Raw genomic sequence first — 19,513 nt, 5'->3', positions numbered from 1 at the left:
TACGCACTTCCTCGCTCCCGCTTATTTTCCGCCAAGGAAACTGCCCAGAACGGGCGTCAAAACCCGACTCCCTTTCCTGAATCGATGAACTGCTACCAAAATCTTCCCGACCGCCAGGTGGCGCTGCGGCTAAAGTCGGAGCGGAAGCAGATGTTACCTCACCCCCTCCCCCACTGCTTCACCCTTCCTTTACACGGCGCGGGTCGTGCCTAGTGCCCTCGCCGCGGGAGGAGGGGGAGAATTAGAGGGAGGGGTCAAGGCAGGCGTGTGAAATGTTTTGTTTTCGAGGTGTGTGCGCCTGTCACTAACATCCGGGCATTTCCTCCCTTCCCCTTTTTTTTTCTCCTCTCCTCACTTCTCTTCACCCGGCCCTCAACCTCCGGCAGTAGCGGACGGAACCGGAAGAGGACTGCCCGAAGCCGCTTCCGCTTAGCCTGCGGCGAAGGTGATCAGGTGACCTTTTCCAGCTGACTGTATGAGGAGGCGGAGGACTTCGGCAGCAGCTGGAGGTTTGCGCGCCAGAAGCGATAGGCCCGGGACCGAGCTGCCGCCGCTGGACAGAGCCCGCCGGGATGTCTGGCAAAGACCGCATCGATATCTTTCCTTCGCGAATGTGAGTGGCGGTGAATGAGGACTCCTGTCCTCCTGTCCCCCTCAGCCCGCGGCTTCCCCGAGACCTCAGCAGCCCTTCCCTCCTCATCTCGTTGCCTAGGTTCCTTATTTTTCAGGCAGCCCCCAGGGTCCTCTCCTTGAACCCTAGGACCTAGACGCTGTGATCCTCTTTATTCCATTCCTCTCCCCGGCGGGAGAGGGGCGTCCCGATCCTGGGCCTCTTACGTACTTTGTAGGACTGAAGACCTGCCCCTCAATGTGTGCACATCCCGAAGCTAGCCTCCCGAGGCCTGATGAACTCAGCGGGAGGAACAGTGAATGGTAGCAATATCCTGTACTTGTGCCATCCTACGAAGAGCTCACAATAACTTATAATGTATTTTCTCTTCTTTAAGAATACGCCCAGTAAGGGTAGGGTAATTTTTTCCTTCTCTGGTCTTTTTTTACAGAAGGTCAGGGAAAGAAAGAAAGGTGTAGAGTGGTATAGTGGAAAGATTTTGGGATTTGGAGTTCAAGCCACAGTTCTTACTAATTGTGTGGTCTTAGGTGACTTACCTCTCTGAGCCTCAACCAACTTACAATAAGTGTTTACTATGTGTGATCAGTGCTTTAAGACTACGAAGTTGAAGATCCTCTGTTGCTTTTTCTCAGTAGTTTCCTCATTATGAGTTCCTATAGCAATTAAAATTATAGGCCCAATCCAAAAAAGAAAAATCCTTGGGACTGAGGATATAAAGACAAAAATACTTAAAAGAGTTTCATTGTATTGTGAGAAGCTTATAAGTACATACTAAATATAGAATAAGATAAAAGATAGAGAAAGTATAAATAATGTAATTGATTTAGGGAATTTTGAATGACTAAACTCCCTCCACCAGTGCATAAAGGTATCTTCTGTTTAACTTACGCCCATAGTTGCCTGGGATGGGTACCAGGAGATAAAGTGACAAACACTTACTAGCTGCATGGGGGGAGGGGGGGGTGGCGGGTGGGCAGCAGCGAGTCATTTAAGTTTGGTTTGCCTCACTTTCTTTATCTGTAAAGTGGGAATAATAATAGCACCCACCTCCCAAGGCTTTTGTGAAGATCGAATGAGATAGTATTTGTTAAGGGTTTAGCACAGTTCCTGGCACATAAGTGGGTGCTATATAAATGTTAGTTGTTATTATTGATATTATTATTTGAACCTAGGTCTCGGTGTCTCTGAGGCTAGTTCTGTTTGCCTAGTTGCCCATCTTTTGTATATAAAAAAGTAAATACAGGCTACTTTGGGGAAAATCAGGAAAAAGCCTTTTCCTGGTGCTTGAGCTAAGCTTTAAAGAATTTAGGGATTTTAAGTGCCTGAGGTAAGGAGGGGATGCAGTCCAGGCCTGGGGAAATAGGCTGAATGGAGGGACGTTTTGTGTGAGGAAGTATAGAAAAGCCAGTTTGGCTGTGCCTGTCTAGAGTGCATAACAGGGAATCAGGTCTGGAAACAGGTTGGAGTCAGATTGTAAATGCCTTTAAGTTTTTATTGGGGCCTAGAGGCTATAGGGGCCTACAGGAGTTTCCTTATTCATAAAATGTACTAAATGACTTTTGAAGTCTTCCGCCTCTGTGCTGTTAGCCTGTATTGCAGAGAATCCAAGCTAGAACTTGGGGCAGGCTAAGTGGCTCAATAGATAAGAAAGAGTATCAGGGTTGGAGTTATGAAGACTGGAGTTCAGATATGGACTCACTATTTGTGTGACCCTGAGCAATTCAGTTTCCTCAGCTGTAAAATGAGTATAATAACAGCAAGTACCTCAAAGAGATGTTGTGAGGATCAAATGAGGTAATAATTGTGAAGCATTTAGATGGCGCCTGGCATATAGGAAGCATTGTGTAGATGTTAGCTAGTATCCTTATTACTGTTATTTTCTAGTGAGTAGCCTACGTCTTCCTTTCCGTGCTGTGGTGGTGCTGGGTTTGATTTCACAGACTATTAAGACTGGAAAGGTAGAGGCCAAATAGTCGAGTTCATTTTGCAGATGAGAAGTGACTTGCTAAAGATCACCCAAGTACTAAGGGGAACTGAGGATTCTTGACTTTGAGGCCAGTGATCTTACAACTGCAATATAATTTTCTCCTGCTCTTCTTGCGAATGAGATGACTTTTGGCCAATATTTACTTAAGTGCATGTGAAAGAAAATATTAAATAGCAATTTTGGAAAGTTTTCTTAAGCAGGTTGCAAAGCTAGAAAATGAAGTCCCCTTAAAGGCCAGAATATTAAACTGCACTTTTAAGAACGTGGGCTGCTTTCTGTTAGAGAACAATGTACTCGTGGCCACCCTCCTCAGAGGATTCTTTGTATTTACAACTACTTTGAATTATAGTTGTCTCTCTTTTGATTTCCAAACCGTCTATATTTTTAAAATTTGTGGCATGAAAATAGGCCTCTCAGGTTTTAGGCTAGGAAATGCTAGTTGTGTGGATGTGGAAATTACTGCGTGATTGGTATGTGTATGGGTCTGCTGATGAGGAAAAGATTCAAATGCAGGGAGTAATCTGTTGTCAGAACACATCAGTTCTTCCAGGGGCTGGCACAGACATTTTGTCATACGGTCAGATGTCTTTGATTCAGCTGGAAACAAAACTATCATCATACAAGCTGAAGGCCACAGTTCAAAGTGGGAGTGAATTGCTGTGGAATTGAGATGTTTCATTTTGAAAATCTGGGGAGCTCAGAAGAAAGAAGCAACTCATTAGCAAAAATGGAGAGTAATGGGAAAATTGCTAGAGTTGCAATCAGTAGAGATCTGGATTCAAATCCTACCTCTTACATTTACTAGCTATAAATGTTATGGGCAGGTCGTGTTCTTCTGAGCCTCAATTTCTCCATCCGAAAAATGGGGAATAATAACACCTGTGATACCTTCTTCACAGGATTCATATGAGATTATATATGTAAAACATCATATATAAATACTAGCTATTCTTATTCATTTATAGTGTTGTGAAATGCTGTTGATGGTACCTTTACCACTCTTGCCAGAAAAATAAAAACATGTAAAGTGTGCAGAATAATAAATAATACAAGCTTATATACATAACAGGTTGTGATCTAGCAAAAGCTGGTCTGCTTTTTAGTTGTACTTCCAGAAAACCATTGTGTCAAAATGTTATAGTCCTGTGATACTTTAGTATTGTAGGAAGTAGAATGGGTGAAATAAGACATCTATAACATTTAGAGTTAGAATGGACTTTAGGTGCACATCCCACTTCATCATTTTACAGATAAAAATAATAATCATTAACTAGCACTTACTAGTATGAGTTATGTGCCAGGTACTGTAATAGCAACCCTGAGAGGTAAGTACTATTACTATCCCCTTGAGGAGTTAAGTGACTTTCCTAAGACCATACATTTTGCCGTGTATTGGCAGAATCTAGATTTGAACCCAGAAACTCTGATTCCAAATCCTGTGTTCTTTTCAGTGTAATGCCCTAATCTGTACACTCCGGTTAAGAAGGAATTCAGTTCAAAATAAGATCCTTTGCTTAGAGGCAGGCTGGATTTGAAGATAAATAGTGAAAACCAAGGAGGTTTCTTGAATATTTTTTAGGCTTTGGGCAGATTACCTTTTGCTTTTAAGAAGCTCTAATAGAAGTATATTTTGAGCAGCTTGACTCCTTTTGGTAACTGATAAAATGGTTATGGAGTACCATAACCTTTAGCGGGGATAACTATTTATTCAGTATGTAAGAACACATTCTGTATTTTGTACTTTAAAAATGTTGACTCTAGAGAAATTACTAGAAAGCGAAAGAGTTTTCTAGTGCCAATTATCTCACTTTCATCTCTCTGTCAATATTTGGTGCCCATCAAGTTAGATCTAAAAAGAATACCATCCATCTCCTGCTTCCATTACCTCATAATTCCCTGGCAGTCTTGACTTTTGTCTCTGTTGTAGTGCTGAAACTATACCTTTTCTGTGTCCCTGCCCTCTGTTAACATCTGATACTAATTTCTTCTTGAAACTCTTGTCTATCTTAGTTAAGTCTCCAATAAACTACTTTAGAGTTTGGAGAAAAAAGGATTTTGCTAAACTCATCTGTGTTAAAATATTGCTTTCAACAATGATTGTAAGGCTACATTGTGGTTTCTAGTATCAGAAGGTGAAATCATGTTTGAAATAGTTTTGACTCTGAATGTAAACAGTGTGGTTTGTGAATTGTACACACTCAGATGGTTACCTCCTGCTTAGGCAAGAAACTGAACCAGTCCCGGTTAGCAGGACCTAGTTCGTGATGTGCAGTTGGAAATTGTGTTTAATTCTTTTAAAGATACAAACTGAAAAAAAAAAAAACAAACCTTAAACTAGTCTCTTTATAATGTAAAGAAGTCACTCTCCTGGTGCCTCTCATCTCTAGTTTATAAGGTTCAAATTCTCATATTTACTCAAGAACTTAGACAATGGCATTTTTCTTTTAGTGTCATTGATTATACCAGCCAATGTTATCATTAAAGCTAAAATGATTCCAATGGTATTTCTGTTTGTTTGTTTTTTGAAAATCAGTAGAAGAAAAAAAACTAATATATTTTGGATTCAGCATTTGTGTCACATGCAGCAGCTTAGGATCATTGATTTATAGCTAGAAGGGGCCTTAAAGGTCATCTAGTCCAACTCCCTTATTTTATAAACGAGGTCATCTTGTGCAGCCTCCTAACTTTACGGATGAGGAGACTGAGCCCCAGAGAAGGGAAGTGACTTGCCCAGCGCTGTACAGGTATACCTTCTCTCATAAAACAGTTTTGAGTCCTTAGGTTGTATAATTGATTACTAATCTTGCATGTTATTGACCTTAATAATAAAATTTCTTTAAACCATTGCAGTTAGAATAATCATTTTTATTATTTTCTTTTAAACTAATACTAAGTTTTGAGGAGGAGAACGGGAAGGAAAAATGCCGTATAATTTCAGCTTGTTAGGCAACTCCACATTTATTAGACAGCTACTAGCTCTCATAATAATAATAATAATAATAGCTCACATTTCTTTAGAACCTTAAAATTAAGCATATTACATAATGGTTGGTATTTGGGGTCTTAACTGAAGATCTTCAAGTGCTCTCTAGTCTGATTTTAAAAATACTCTTAGGCAGTTGAAAATTTTGCACAGAAAATGTAATTTATTGCACAAGTCACATCACTTATACTAAGCTGACATTAAAAAACAGATTTTTATTTACATTCCATTACAGCTAGGCAGAACTAATTGCAGATGCAAAAGGAGTATTTTCAGTTGTAATTTAGTTCTTTCTTCATTATAAATATGGCATGTTTACAGGCTACATAGCATTCTTCTTAGCATCTTAATAGAGACATGGACCTATAGAGTTAGAAAAATCAATTAAACTTGCACATTCAAGTAGTGGATAGTCTGCCTGGCAACCTTATTTAGATACCATGGCATCAAAGCTGGGTAGAGTGTAATTTTGCCAATTTGTGTGGGAAATGTTTGTGCATGATCTTGTTCTCTTAGATGATATTAAGGATTTTGTGTAACTGTGATTATTTCTATTGGAATTAGGGCACAGACCATTATGAAGGCTCGATTAAAAGGAGCACAGACAGGCCGAAATCTCTTAAAGAAAAAATCTGATGCCTTGACTCTTCGATTTCGGCAGATCTTAAAGAAGATCATTGAGGTACTATGAGTTTTGTTTTTTAATCAGAATTGTATGAGAGTTCAGTATGATTGATTATGCTTTAATTTATCTTTAGCTTTGTTATTTCCTGACTTGAATATCTCACTTTTCATTAAAGGGAAAGAAAATGAAAGATCAGTTTTGCTTACTAGTAATTGGAAAATAGTTTGAGGAAAAGGGCATTGAAACATCAAATTTCTAAAACATCAGTGGAAATAATTTATCCTTGTGCACTCCGTTTTCCATTAATGTAGTTAAATTTGAATGTTGGTTGTTCATAAAATTCATGCTTCTACCTTGGAATTTAGTATACACTATCAAATATCATTTCTGTGTCAGCTGACTTGGCTTAATTGTTTTGTTTTTAATACGGAGGAGCTTAATAGGCAATGACTGTGATGTAAAAATACAACAATAAGAAGATTTTTTAAAATTTCATTTTTCTCTCACATTTCTGGTGATATAAATCAAACATCTCAAGCTAAAATGGGAATAAATCTTTTGGCCCTGATGTTATTAGGTTAATAACACAGTATGCATGGCATTATAGAGCACCAAGCTGGTAGCATGGCGCAGTGCGGAAAGACCAGTGAGTCCATGTTCAGTTGGACCTTGGTTAGATTCCTGTCGCTGTGATTGCTACCAGTGTAATACCTGGACAGATGACCAACTCTTGGCCTGTCTGGACTAAGTGGCCCCCAGGGTCCCTTTCCACCCTGACCTTATCAAAGTCTTGCCTTATAAGCAGCTTAGTTTTGTCAATTTTTGATTTGTATTCTTGACAGACCAAAATGCTAATGGGTGAAGTGATGCGGGAAGCTGCTTTCTCCCTTGCTGAGGCCAAATTCACAGCTGGTGACTTCAGGTGAGACAATCTACACAGGACATTAGGTAAAAAATAAGTAGTAGGTGGCTTTCCAGAGCCACAGCCTGCTAGTGCCCTTGGAGTAATCCTGGATTTTGTGAATAGGCTGGTGTGTCCAAAGATTTCCATTTGTATCCTGGCTCTGCCTCTGATTCACTAGATGACAAGTTATATCTCTCTAGGTTTTCTAGGTCTGTTTTCTCGTCTGGGGGATTTGGCCTAAAAATGACTAAATTCTTTTAGTGTTAACATACTGTCACCTAAATAATAGACTCCATAATTTTTGCAGCTCAGTGAATAGTTCTGACAAGATAACTACTCAATACTGACTTTAGAACAGATGGTATCCTGAGAATTGAAAGGGAGGATGAGGGTGAAGGAACTGGAGAGTTGTTATTATATAACAATAATAATTTGTATATTTTATAAATGGATTCGGGAATCCTACAGAGTCCTGTTGTCCTGTGTTAACAAAATTAACAGCATTTCATTTAGGTAAGACTCAGGATAGAAACATGAGGCACTTATTAATTGGCTTCTTAATGACCAAATCCTGCGAGAAAAGAATAGCATAATGTAACTTAGACACCATTTACTACCAAAATATTATAATTAAGGTAAGAGTATTTTTCACATAGATACATCTCCGATGCAAGTGGAAATATTTTAGCTTCTGTGACATAATTATAGATCTATAATTTCACTTTACTTCTCAAATTATTATTTATTAGTTTTTTCTCAATTAAAAAATAATGTTTAATATCTGTTCTCTGAACCTGGCAGGAGGGAATGTTTGTCCTCATTCTTCTGACTGCAGTTTTTCAGTGATTAATGTTAAGCCCCAATCCATACTCTTCTTTCTCTCATTTACAATTTAATGTAAAAATTAGAAATAGTGGGGTCCTTTAGGTTAATTTTTCTCATGAAAATTTAGCCAGGTTAAAATAAAATTTAATATTTTTTTTCCTTTGTAGTACCACTGTTATTCAGAATGTGAACAAAGCCCAAGTGAAGATCAGAGCAAAGAAAGATAATGTAGCAGGTAAGACTTATTATACTTTTAGAAATTTTTAGAGGCAGGATAAAATTATTCAGTTGAGCTGCTTACCAAATAGATGTTTTCACTTTTTACTCAGAAGTAAATTAACTTCAACCAGCATTTATTTATTTATTTATCTAACTATCTATCTATTTATTTATTTATTTGTTCATTTATTTATTTATTTAAATGTTTTTGATTTTTGATGAGGCAATTGGGGTTAAGTGACTTGCCCAGGATCACATAGCTAGTAAATGTTATGTGTCTGAGACTGGATTTGAACTCAGGTCCTCCTGACTCCAGGGCCGGTGCTCTATCCACTGTGCCACCTACCTGCCCCGTTAACCAGAATTTATTAAAGAGTTACTATGTGGAAGGCACAGTTCTTGACAAAGATAGAAGACAATCCCTTATCCACTTTTCACTGACATGGCCATTCTATTAGGAACCAGAAGAGTTTTTTGCTGTTGGAAGATGAAAGTCCTATCAATATTTATGAAAGGGGAGAACTCCCCACACTTAGTAGAAACTGGCTAATTCGAATATCCACTCCCATGATTTTTGAGGATTTGGCAAAAATGAAAAAGATTCCAAGATCAGTACAGATAATTATACTTTGTTTTTCCTGAGTTATTTTTATAAATATTAATAAACTTGTATTTATAGGTGTCACCTTGCCAGTGTTTGAACATTATCAAGAAGGAGCTGACAGTAAGTAGTAAATTGTTTATCTTTTGTTGCCTGCATACTGTGCAGTTGGGTAATTCTGATTCTCCTAAAATGAACCCAGTTATAGAGCACATTGTAGGATGGAACTCCTTGGAGATGACCATTCTGTAGTTATTTTTGTAATGGTCTCTGCCACAGAAAGAGGTAAGTGCTATTGAGCCATTTCCTTGTGTTGTATATGGTGGGAGAGACAGAAGTTTGATGTTCAATTGAACAGACAGTAAGTACCTATTACGTGAAAGATGGACAAAGGCCTTTACAAAGGGCTAAGATGACATCAGCTCTCTTATGCTCAGTTGCATTCCTTGGAATTGAAAGGAAATCCCACCTCTCACTGAGTACATGTTTTTTGATTTAGTCATATTGTGAGTTGCTAAATGTAAGCAACTCTCAGCCTCTAGATGTGTTATGTTCTTGGGATAGAAATAAGAGGAAAAGTGTTGACTTTTTATCTTTTTGCTGTAATGTTTTTTCACTGGTTAATTTTAGGTTATGAATTGACTGGTTTGGCCAGAGGTGGGGAACAGCTGGCCAAACTGAAGAGGAATTATGCCAAAGCAGTGGAGCTGCTGGTGGAGCTAGCATCACTGCAGGTCGGTATAAGTGTCAGGAAGACTAAAAAGTCCAGTTTCCAGTTGTTGAATCTTGAACCTGAGTAGCATGCAAAGAAATAGTGCTTAAACTTCCTGAGAACCTGAATAAATAGGAAACAAATCTAAGGTCTGCTCGTTTAAGGTGAAATGAATTTTATGCTGTCATCTCCAGTGTTTGCTGTTGTCAAAGTATTTTGCTAGTATGATTGACAAGACTTCATATGTTAAACATAGAAAATGGCATCTAAAAGACTGTAGAAGAATGACTTTGTTCTTATTAATATGTATACACATCCTTTTACCATTATTCCTCTTTCTTCTTAACATGCTTGGTCTTCTTAACAGGTTTGGTTGAAGTGATTTAATTTTAATCAGAGTTAAAATGCAATAATGTCACAGTTCTGTAGGACTCCAATGTTTATTAGAAATCTGCATTTTAAAAACATCTCAAGAAGTGGGCTTGCTTCCAAAAAAGTTGTTTCAGCATTTGGAGCTGAGCCAGACGAGTTGATTATACTGGTTACGAGCAAAAGTTTGCTTATTTATAATTTGTTGTCTTGTCTTAGACTTCATTTGTTACACTGGATGAGGCCATTAAAATTACGAACAGACGGGTGAATGCCATTGAGCATGGTGAGTATGAGCAGCTCTAGAAGAAGTGGTTTCAAAAAGAGTATTGGAACCCACTGTACACACAGGACGAATTCCCAAGGTCTCCAGTGTTTCTTTAGTTCTTTATTATATGCATATCTGTTCCTTGTTCTCTGTACCACTGTTCTCCCAAAACAAAACATTGAACATTTAACATATTTCAGGCCCCAGTTTTGTCCTTGTTAAATGTGCTCAATCCATCCTTTGCCTAGAATAAGAGCCTCATAAGCTGTATGAAGCCCATTCAGTCAGTAAATACTTAATAAGCACCTATGTCTTGGCACGGTGCTAAGTGCTGAAGACATAAAAAGAGGCAAAAGACAAATAATACAAATAAGCTACATACAGAATATATAGGAAACAGTTTAAAGAGAGAAGGCATTGAGGGGTTGGGAAATACTGTCTGTGGAAGATGAGATTTTAATTGGTTCTTGAAAGAAGCCAGGGAAACCAGTAAGTAGAGATGAGCAGGAGGAGCATTCTAGATATGGGGGACTATCCCCACAACTCAGAGATGGAATGTCTCAATCATGGAACAGCAAGGAGGCTAATGTCACTACATCAAAGAGTACATAACAGGTAGTAAAGGGTAAGGAGATTGGGAGTGAGGAGGGAGTGTCGGTTATTTGGCAAGGCCAGAGCATTTTATATTTGATCCTGGAGGTGACACGGAGTCACCGGAGTTTCTTGAGTATACGAGTGTGACATGGTTAGACCTGTGCTTTAGGAAATTAACTCTGACTCCTGACCGCTGAATGGAGGATGGAGTGGAGTGGGGGGAGATTTGAGGCAGGCAGATGCACCCGCAGACTGTTGCAGCAGTCTCAGCATGAGATGATGAGGCCCTGCCCCAGAGTAGTGAGAATGCCAGAGGAGAAAAGGGGACGTGCAACAGCTTGCAGATGGAAAGTGAGGAATCCGGGATGAGTCCTAGTTTGTGAGCCTGAGGGACTAGGAAGCTGACATTGGCCTTGACAGTAATAGAGGTTAGGAGGGGAAAAGCTTTCATGGGGAACAATGATGAATTCCACTGTGGACATGTTGAGTTTACGATGTTCACTGGATATCCAGTTTGAGATGTGTGAAAGGCGGTTAGAGACATCAGATTGGAGGTCAGCAGAGAGGCTGAGGCAGGATGGGTACATTGGAGATGCATTAGCATGGAAATGGTGATTAAATACTTGGGAGCTGATGAGATTACCTGATGAAGTAGTATAGAGGGGGAAGTATAGAAGAGAAGATGCCTAGGACAGAACCCTGTAGTATACCTATAGTTGGAGGATGTTATTTGGGTGAGGATCTAGCAAAGAAGACAGAGTAGGAGGCTTCAGGTAAGTAAGAGGGAATCCAGGAGAGAGTGATGTTCTGAAACCTAGAGAGAAGAGAATATCAGGGAGGAGAGAGTGATTAACAGTGTCACAGCTGTAGAGGTCAAAAAGAATGAGGATTGGAAAAAAACCATTGGATTTGGCAATGAAGAGATCATTGGTAACTTTGGAGAGAGAAGCTTAGATGGAATGATGAGGTCAGAATCCATATCATAAGACTAAGAAGAGAGTGAGAGGAGAGAAAGTGGAAGCACCTGTTATAGATGGCCTTCTCAAGAAGTTTAGCCACAAAGGACAGAAAGAGATAACAGGATGATAGAGGGTATGGAAGGATCAAGTTAGGGTTTTTTGAGGATGGAGCAGAGTCCATGGCCATTGTTTGTAGGCGGTAGAGAAAGATCCAATAAAGAGAAACTGAAGATAAGGAATAGAGTGGGAATGATAGAGGGGTCAGTCTGTTGGAGGTGGTGGGGTGGAATGGGATCACCCATGTATATAAAAGGATTAGTCTTGGAAAGGAGTAAGGCCACCGAAGAGGTGAGACGAGGGTTGAGGAAGAGATAATAGCAGAAGGATCTGATAGGAGATGAGGAAGATGGGAAAAGAAGGGAGCTCATAGCAAATGGCCTCAATTTTTTTCTGTAAAATATGAAGCAAGGTCTTCAGCTGAGAGTGGGGAAGGGAGTAAGGGGAAACTATGGGAGGTTTGAAGAGGAATGAAAATGTTTGGAAGAGCTGCCGTGGGGAGTAGGATTGTGAGTTGGTAAGCAAGATGTAAAAGGATTGTCTAACAGAAACGAGGACCCAGTTGAGGTTGTATAACATAAATTTGTAGTGCACCCAGTTGGAACAGTTGTGTGATTTTTTTTTTCTTTTTGCCCCTTCTTTCATCATGATGTATATAGGAGTGAAGGTAGTGAATTGTGGGAGCAGTCCATGAGGTAAGACTTATATCACAGTGATACAAGGAAATCAGGAATTCAAGAGAAGAAGATAATATAGAGTTTAACTGATTGATCAGTGGGTCAAGATAGGGAAAGAGGAGAGGGGCTAATGCAGGGGAGGTGGTCTGGGAGAGAACTGAGGGGCTGAAAGATTGGAGATCATAGAATGGACAAAGAGTAGGGTCTGGAAAGGGAAGGCAGAGGGAAAGGTGAAGAGCCAATAAATTATGGCCAGATAATGGGGATTTTAGAATTCTTGAATATGGTGGTGTTGCATTTCTGGGTGATGGCAAGATTAAGGGAATGACCATCGTTGTGTGTGGCTGAAGTCAGAAGGGAGGAGTAGGTTGAGGAGCTGAGTGGTTAGGGTGTTTGAAGGAGGGTCTGTGTTAATTAATATTAAATTAATTAAAATTCCCTATTATGAGACAAGTGTTGAGGAAGAGAGAGAAATCGTGAGCCAGGTTCCACACTTGTTGAAGAAGGAAGGGGAGTGACCTTATCTGTCAGCAGTAATTAATCAGGATTTTGATTGGGTGGCAGATATGAATTACATGAACCTCAGTGTAGGAGACATTACTGAGTGAAGGAGGAGAACCTGGAAATGTCAGTGAGGAGCAAGTGAGCAGAGGGGAATGAGTGAAGGTACAGTCAGTGCTGGAAAGGGTGACCAGGGAGGCGGCCAGATTTCAGTGATTACTAGAAGATGGAAGGAGGAGTGGGAGAGGAGGAGGTTTATGATGAAAACAAGTTTGTTGTCTATGGAACAGGCTACATTAGTGCTCTAGAATTATAGTTGGTCATTGCGTTGATCGACATTTTCAAATCTTCCAGAGTTTTTTTTTTTATAATGTGGTTATCGTATAAATTGTTCTCCTGATTCTGCTCACTTCACTCTGCAGTATTTCATATAAATCCTCTGAAATCATCCTTTTCATCATTTCTAATGATATAATAGTATTCCATTATTTTCATATACTGTAATTTGTTCAGCTGTGTGTGTGTGTGTGTGTGTGTGTGTGTGTGTGTGTGTCCTTTTCCTTTTCCTTTGATTTCTGTGGTATAAGCCTAGTAGTAGTTCCACTGGTTCAAAGGCTCTAGTTCCAAATTGCTTTCCAGAATGGTTGGACTAGTTCACAACTTCTCCACTAATGTATTATTGGGCCTGTTTTTCCACAACCTCTCCAATATTGACTAAAATAATCTTTTTTCACCTTTGCCAAGTTTCTGAGTATGAAGTAAAACCTTGTGGTTGTTCTGATTTGCATTTCTCTTAATCATTTAGAGTATTCTTCATATATTGAATAGTTTTCAGTTCTTTTGAGAACTCTTCTCTCTTTTTTTTTTCCTTTTTGGTGAGGCAGTCAGGGTTAAGTGACTTGCCCAGGGTCACACAGCTAGTAAGTGTCAAGTGTCTCAGACTGTATTTGAACTCAGGTCTTCTGACTCCAAGGCTGCTTTTGAGAACTCTTGTTCATGTCTCTCGACAACTTATTTATTAGGAAATGACTTTTTTTACATATATTTGTTATTTTTCTATATCACAGAAATCAAGCCCTTACTTGAGATGATTGATGCAAAGTTCCCCCCCCCGTGATTGTTTTTCTTTTTAGTGTAGATGAATTAGTTTTGTTTCTGCAAGAATTTTTCAGTTTCATGTAATCAAAATTTTTCTTTTTGCAATTGCTTCTATTTCTTTTTTGGTTTTTACCTCCCTCTAGATTTTGAAAATCTAGATGTAAAATGTAAATGTCCTGCTTCTCTCTTCATGTTTTTTAAAAATTCTTTATATTCTAATTTCTTATGGTTAAGTAATATTCCATTGTATTTCTGTGCTATAGTTTGTATTCATTCCCAAAAGGATAGTCATGAAAATTTTGGCACATATGGATGGAACCTTCTTTTTCTGTCTTTGACTTCCGGGTGGGGGGGGGTAGGTGGGGGTATAATATGCCTAGCAGAAAGAGTCAAAGAATATGCACATTTCATTTTATTTATTTTAATAGATTTTTATTTATATCTTCATTATTTGGTAGAAACAGTAATCCTAACTTCCTACTCCCATCCAAGGTAGATTTATTTTTCCTTAAAAGGCTAAACTATTCTTGAGACTTAATTGGTTTAGGTGACTAATAGTTTAGGACATTGACATTACTTTCTGGTCACTTGAGTACAAACTTCATGAAAAATTCCATGGTCTATAAAATGATTCTTTGCAGACCGCTGTGAGCAACTCGGATATAGGGGAGCTCTGCTTACCTGAAGCAGCTTGCAGTATCTTTGATGCGTATCTTTATTAAATAATGTTTTCCTCATATGGCTAAATAAATCTCTTTTTTGTTAACTGTTGAATGACCTATGAGTGTATTCATTCTGGTATTGAAACTAAATAATTAGACAACTGATCTGAGTCAGGCCCAGCCTAAAACATTTCTTATACTAAATTTTTAAAAAAAGGAAAAATGCAGTGTACCACGCTCTGTAGATAAAAGGATTGGGGTGAGGTACCTTTTCATATCTCTTCTCTAGGGCCAAGCTGCTTCTTTATAAATTTCTCAGCATTCAGTTTCAATTTTTCTTTTTGTTCTCTCCATTTGCATTTTTACCGTTTGTCTATTGTTTTACTAGTTCTATTATTTTACATCATTCCTAAGTCTTCCCATATTACTGTGTTCATGATATTTTCACATGATATTCTTTATATCACAGCAATAATTCCCTTGCATTTGTGTGCCATAATTATTTTTCACCATTTCCAGTCAATGAGCATCTACTTCTTTCTTATGAAAAGTGCTGCTGTAAATATTTTGGTGTGTATGTTGGGGGGGGGGCATTTTTTTGTCACTGACCTCCTTGGTGTATATGCCTAGCCATGTAATTTTGGAATCAATGGATATGGACATTGAAATCACTTTGCATAATAGTAAATGTTTTCTAGAATTAAATTTCAACTTATTTCCTTATTTGATTGTTTGGTCTTTACATGGCCTTTTAAAGAAATGAAAGCTTTTACATTTCTTTAGTTTTCCTAGGTCTTTCCTAGGTAGGGAGAGAGCAAGTATTATTCATATCTTCAAATGAGTTAACTGATACCCCCAAAAGAAAAGTGATTTGCATGGGCCTTAGTATTAGAATGGGTTTATCTCCTTAACTTATTCTTTTTTTTTATTAAGGATGAATTATTGTAATGTACAATTATTGTAACATTGTATCATTGTAACATAGCATCAACATTTTATTGAGAGAAGAGGATGTGAAGATAATGTGCCTTCTTACTGTGTCTTTTATTATTCTAGTGATCATTCCCCGGATAGAACGTACACTTACTTACATCATCACAGAGCTGGATGAACGAGAGCGTGAAGAGTTTTATAGGTTTGTTGGGCTTGGCACTCAATGATTGGGGATACAACCGGTATCCAAATATAATATTTGCTGCCTATGGTGACATCTCCTATTTAGCCTTTTCAGTTGTCTTTGATTTGATAAATAGAAAGCATAAGGGTATCATTGAAAACAAGAACTCTTAATTTGAAGGTTGGTGTGCTTTTGCTTCCTTAGACATAGTCGCTTCTTGTAACTTGAGTGGTGTCCTAGGACACCTAGGAGAGGGAGGGCTAGGTTTGGAACCACAGCTCCATCTTCTTGCTCTGTATATGACCTTGGGCAAGTAACTGAACCTCTCTTAGCCCAATTGGAAAATGAGGTAGTCAGATAAGATGACCTGTGTGAGCCTTTCCAGCTCTAAACGATGATCTTGACACTGGATGAAAATGCTGTCACGTGCAACTGTTTCACTTTAAAATCCCTAAAATGAAGGGAGGGCGGACAGTAGTGTTATTATCAGCCAGTGACATGTTATAGTATCCTGGGTAAAGTACTGTATATTGTGGGAATAGGGAGAGAAGGCAGTGTACTTAAAACAGCTCATGAACAGCACAGTACAAGATGTAGTGAAGTTCAGTGGGGAATCTGGAGGGGTGACGATGAGTGAAGGCTGCAGCAGTCAGGGAAGCCTCGATGACGGAGGAAGGGCTTTGAGAATGCCAAAAGTGTGGTGGTTGTTGTTGTTGACAGTGTGAATGTGTTATTTGTATCATTGCCATTGTTGGATGCTTTTAGAACTACAGTCTTTAGGGCAGGTGTTCTTAACCATGAACTTGAATGGGAGAAAACATACATCTTTTATTTCGTTGTAATTGGTTTACTTTGTCAGGTTTATTTTAATATTTTATGAGAAGGGGTCCATTGTTTTCTTGAGGCTGCTAAAGGGATTTATAACAAAAAAGGTCAAGAACTACTAGTTTAGGGGCTAGACTGGCTGGACTCATGATCTAGAATTTTATTGAATACCTCAATTTAGATGCTTATTAGAGACCTGTAGTTAATATGTTCACGGTTAATAACTCAGAACTTTGAATGTTAGAAGCTTCGAATTCTGCTTATTTATTATTATTTTAAAATTAAAATAGTAGCTTAGGATTATTTCTGTCTGTGTGTTGATCATCCTTGTTGGGGGGGGGGAGAGAGCAGGTTGTTGTAGCTGTGGTGTCTCTTTTAGTGTTTAGTGTTGAGTAGCTTCTGGAAAAACTTTCCTTACTCTCCAGGTTAAAGAAAATACAGGAGAAGAAGAAGGTTCTCAAAGAAAAAACAGAGAGAGAATTGGAGTTACGGAAAGCAGCTGGAGAAGTGTTGGAGCCTGCTAATCTACTGGCTGAAGAGAAAGATGACGATCTTCTGTTTGAATAGCCCTTCCTATTCCGTAGTCATCTTTGAGACCTTGACCTTGTGGTTTTCTTACAATACATGGTATCCAGGTTCTATATGTAATGGGGCTATTTGTTATAGCCCAAGAGTCCCACTGGCTGCTGTGAAGTTATTGGGATTATTTGGAGAGATCATGATCATAATAGTCATTTGTAGGACTGACTGCTGTTTAGTGGTGATTGACCAGCCTAGGAGCCAGTAGAACTATGACCTACCGATGTTTATCCCCTTCTGGGTCTGTGTATATAAACAGTTGTGGTGGTGTATGCTTTAATCATATCTGAAAAACATTCCTTTGAAAATAGCAGTGATTCATGCGGATATGTAGCCTGACTCCTACATACACAGCCATCGTTTTGATTTACTTTCAGCCTGTGTTTTTGTCACATGGTGCTTCAATCTAGTATTGTGTGAACAACGTCACATCTTTTTTTTCTTGCATGGCTGGTCTCAGTCCTATGGAAGAACACTTTCCCCTCCATTATGGAAGAAATTCTGCCAATTCCTATGTAACTGTAGTATAAGCAGAGTAAAATAATTTAAAAATGACTTCTTTTATTTGCTGTTATTCTGATGCCTTATTCCGCTTGGAACGTTGTATATAATAATGTTATCCAAAGCCTACCTCTTTTGGGGGGGGGCGGAGAGGGGGACGACTAGGCAATGAGGTTAAGTGACTTGCCCAGGGTCACAACAGCTAATGAGTGTCAAGTGTCAGGGTGGATTTGAACCCAGGTCCTCCTGACTTCAAAGCCCAAGCTCTATCCACTGCGCCACCTAGCTGCCCCTAAAGCCTACCTCTTAAAAATGTTATATTGATGACTTATATTTTTATGGCAGTGATTTTTGGATATATACACAATCCTTGACTTCCCCCTTAAACCTTCCCTTATAACAAAAATAATTAACAGACAGCAACTGTTTCTGATAGTTTATGCCTCAATCTGAAGCCATAATCTTTTACCTCTTAAGAGGAAGTGTTTCATCATTTAAAAATATGTTATATGGGACAAAAATTGGTCATTACAGTCGATCTTAGTTCAACTGCCTTTTCACTGTTAACGGTTGTTGTTTCTGGTTCTTTTTACTTTATTCTGCGTGACTTAACTGTAATTCATTTAGTAATCTGCATCACATTCCTCAGAAATTCTTGTGTTTGTCACCTCTTAGGATCATAGATAGAGAGATGGAAGGGACTGCAGAGGCTACCTAGTTCAATTCCCTTAGTCACAAAGATGGTAAGGGCAGAGCTGGGGTTTGAACACAGGTGCTGGACTAAGCACTTTTCCCACTGTCACCTCAATGCTTTTTATGGTACAGTAATATTCTGTTACATTTATATACCATCTTTTTTTTTTGTGGCAGGGGTCTAGACCTGTTATTTCATAGATACAGGAAACTATAGGTGAGGAAGTTTTTTCCTGTAACTGTGAAGACCTGCAGTTAGAGCTTTGAAATGACCTAAGGGCACTTAGGTTAAATGACCTACCCAGGTTTACACAAAAGGCAAAGTTATCCCTCTAGGAAAAGGGGTCTGAATTGTTTTACTTTACATTTCTATTATTTATGACAATACTGTTTGAAGTAGAAGGTGTACAAAGTGCAGGTCATTTGTTGTCCCTTGAATACTAAAGTTCAGAGTTATCTAAAGTGATAAATTCTTTCTTTGGAGAATTAAAGATAAGATAATTTCTCAGTATTTGTAAGGAATATTTGTAATAAATAACATGTTTGACCTAACTCTCCTCAAGGTGGCAGAATGAATGGAAGCAGAATAGTCTGGCCCTCTTAAAACTATTCCCAACAAGGATAAAAAAGCAGCAAACCCCAAAAATGGCCAAGAAATCCAAGGAGAATCCAGAATCCTGGAGGCACTAGAGAAGGGATCTAGACAGAACACTTCCTTATGAAGCTTGGAGACTAGGGCCAAGCCAGGGAAAAAGCTTACAGCTAAGGCAGGGAGTAGGCAGGCCTTCCTGGGGACTGCAGCTGTGTCCCTTTAATAGCAAACTGGGGCCCAGGAGAGCAACAGTTGGGATGTACCCTGCATTAGACTACCAGGGGCAGGTGGTGGTTATACACTACCAAGGTCCTTGTAGAAGGCAGTGCACATTACCCAAATCTCATAACAACAGAAGAGGCCCGATATAAGAAGGAAGGTTGGAAAAATAAACAAACATAAGAAATAGGGAGCCAAAGACACTCAAGATAAACAGAAAAAAAAGAATCTTCACCATTTTAAAGAAAATCACAGATTTCAACAGGCACTACAGAAATTCTGGAAGAATTTTTAAATGGGAATTATAAATTAAAT

At 38.8% G+C, this 19,513-nt stretch overlaps 1 protein-coding gene across 1 annotated transcript; it reads left to right on the top strand.

Annotated features, from left to right (window-relative positions):
- Nucleotides 1-3: 3 nt before the first annotated feature.
- On the top strand, nucleotides 4-17,748 carry ATP6V1D (ATPase H+ transporting V1 subunit D). The gene is made up of 9 exons (XM_021004657.2): nucleotides 4-613; nucleotides 6,166-6,283; nucleotides 7,069-7,148; nucleotides 8,123-8,190; nucleotides 8,854-8,898; nucleotides 9,406-9,509; nucleotides 10,076-10,142; nucleotides 15,729-15,807; nucleotides 17,040-17,748. Exons 1-9 carry the CDS (start codon nucleotides 573-575, stop codon nucleotides 17,179-17,181), a joined length of 744 nt encoding a protein of 247 aa, XP_020860316.1. The 5' UTR covers nucleotides 4-572; the 3' UTR covers nucleotides 17,182-17,748.
- Nucleotides 17,749-19,513: the final 1,765 nt, after the last annotated feature.

The sequence above is a fragment of the Phascolarctos cinereus genome, unplaced genomic scaffold (assembly GCF_003287225.1).
Source record: "Phascolarctos cinereus isolate Bilbo 61053 unplaced genomic scaffold, phaCin_HiC Scaffold_3;HRSCAF=262, whole genome shotgun sequence".
Lineage (NCBI taxonomy): Eukaryota > Metazoa > Chordata > Mammalia > Diprotodontia > Phascolarctidae > Phascolarctos > Phascolarctos cinereus.
The sequence above is the reverse complement of the archived record's forward strand: the minus strand, read 5'-3'. Positions and strand labels throughout refer to the sequence as shown.

Bases quoted from the DNA above. Each gene is read 5' to 3' on its own strand.
- ATP6V1D (XM_021004657.2), top strand. From the start codon at position 573: ATGTCTGGCAAAGACCGCATCGATATCTTTCCTTCGCGAAT. The intron at 6,284-7,068 runs GTACTATGAGTT...TATTCTTGACAG, and splicing joins TCTTAAAGAAGATCATTGAG to ACCAAAATGCTAATGGGTGA. The intron at 7,149-8,122 runs GTGAGACAATCT...TTTCCTTTGTAG, and splicing joins TTCACAGCTGGTGACTTCAG to TACCACTGTTATTCAGAATG.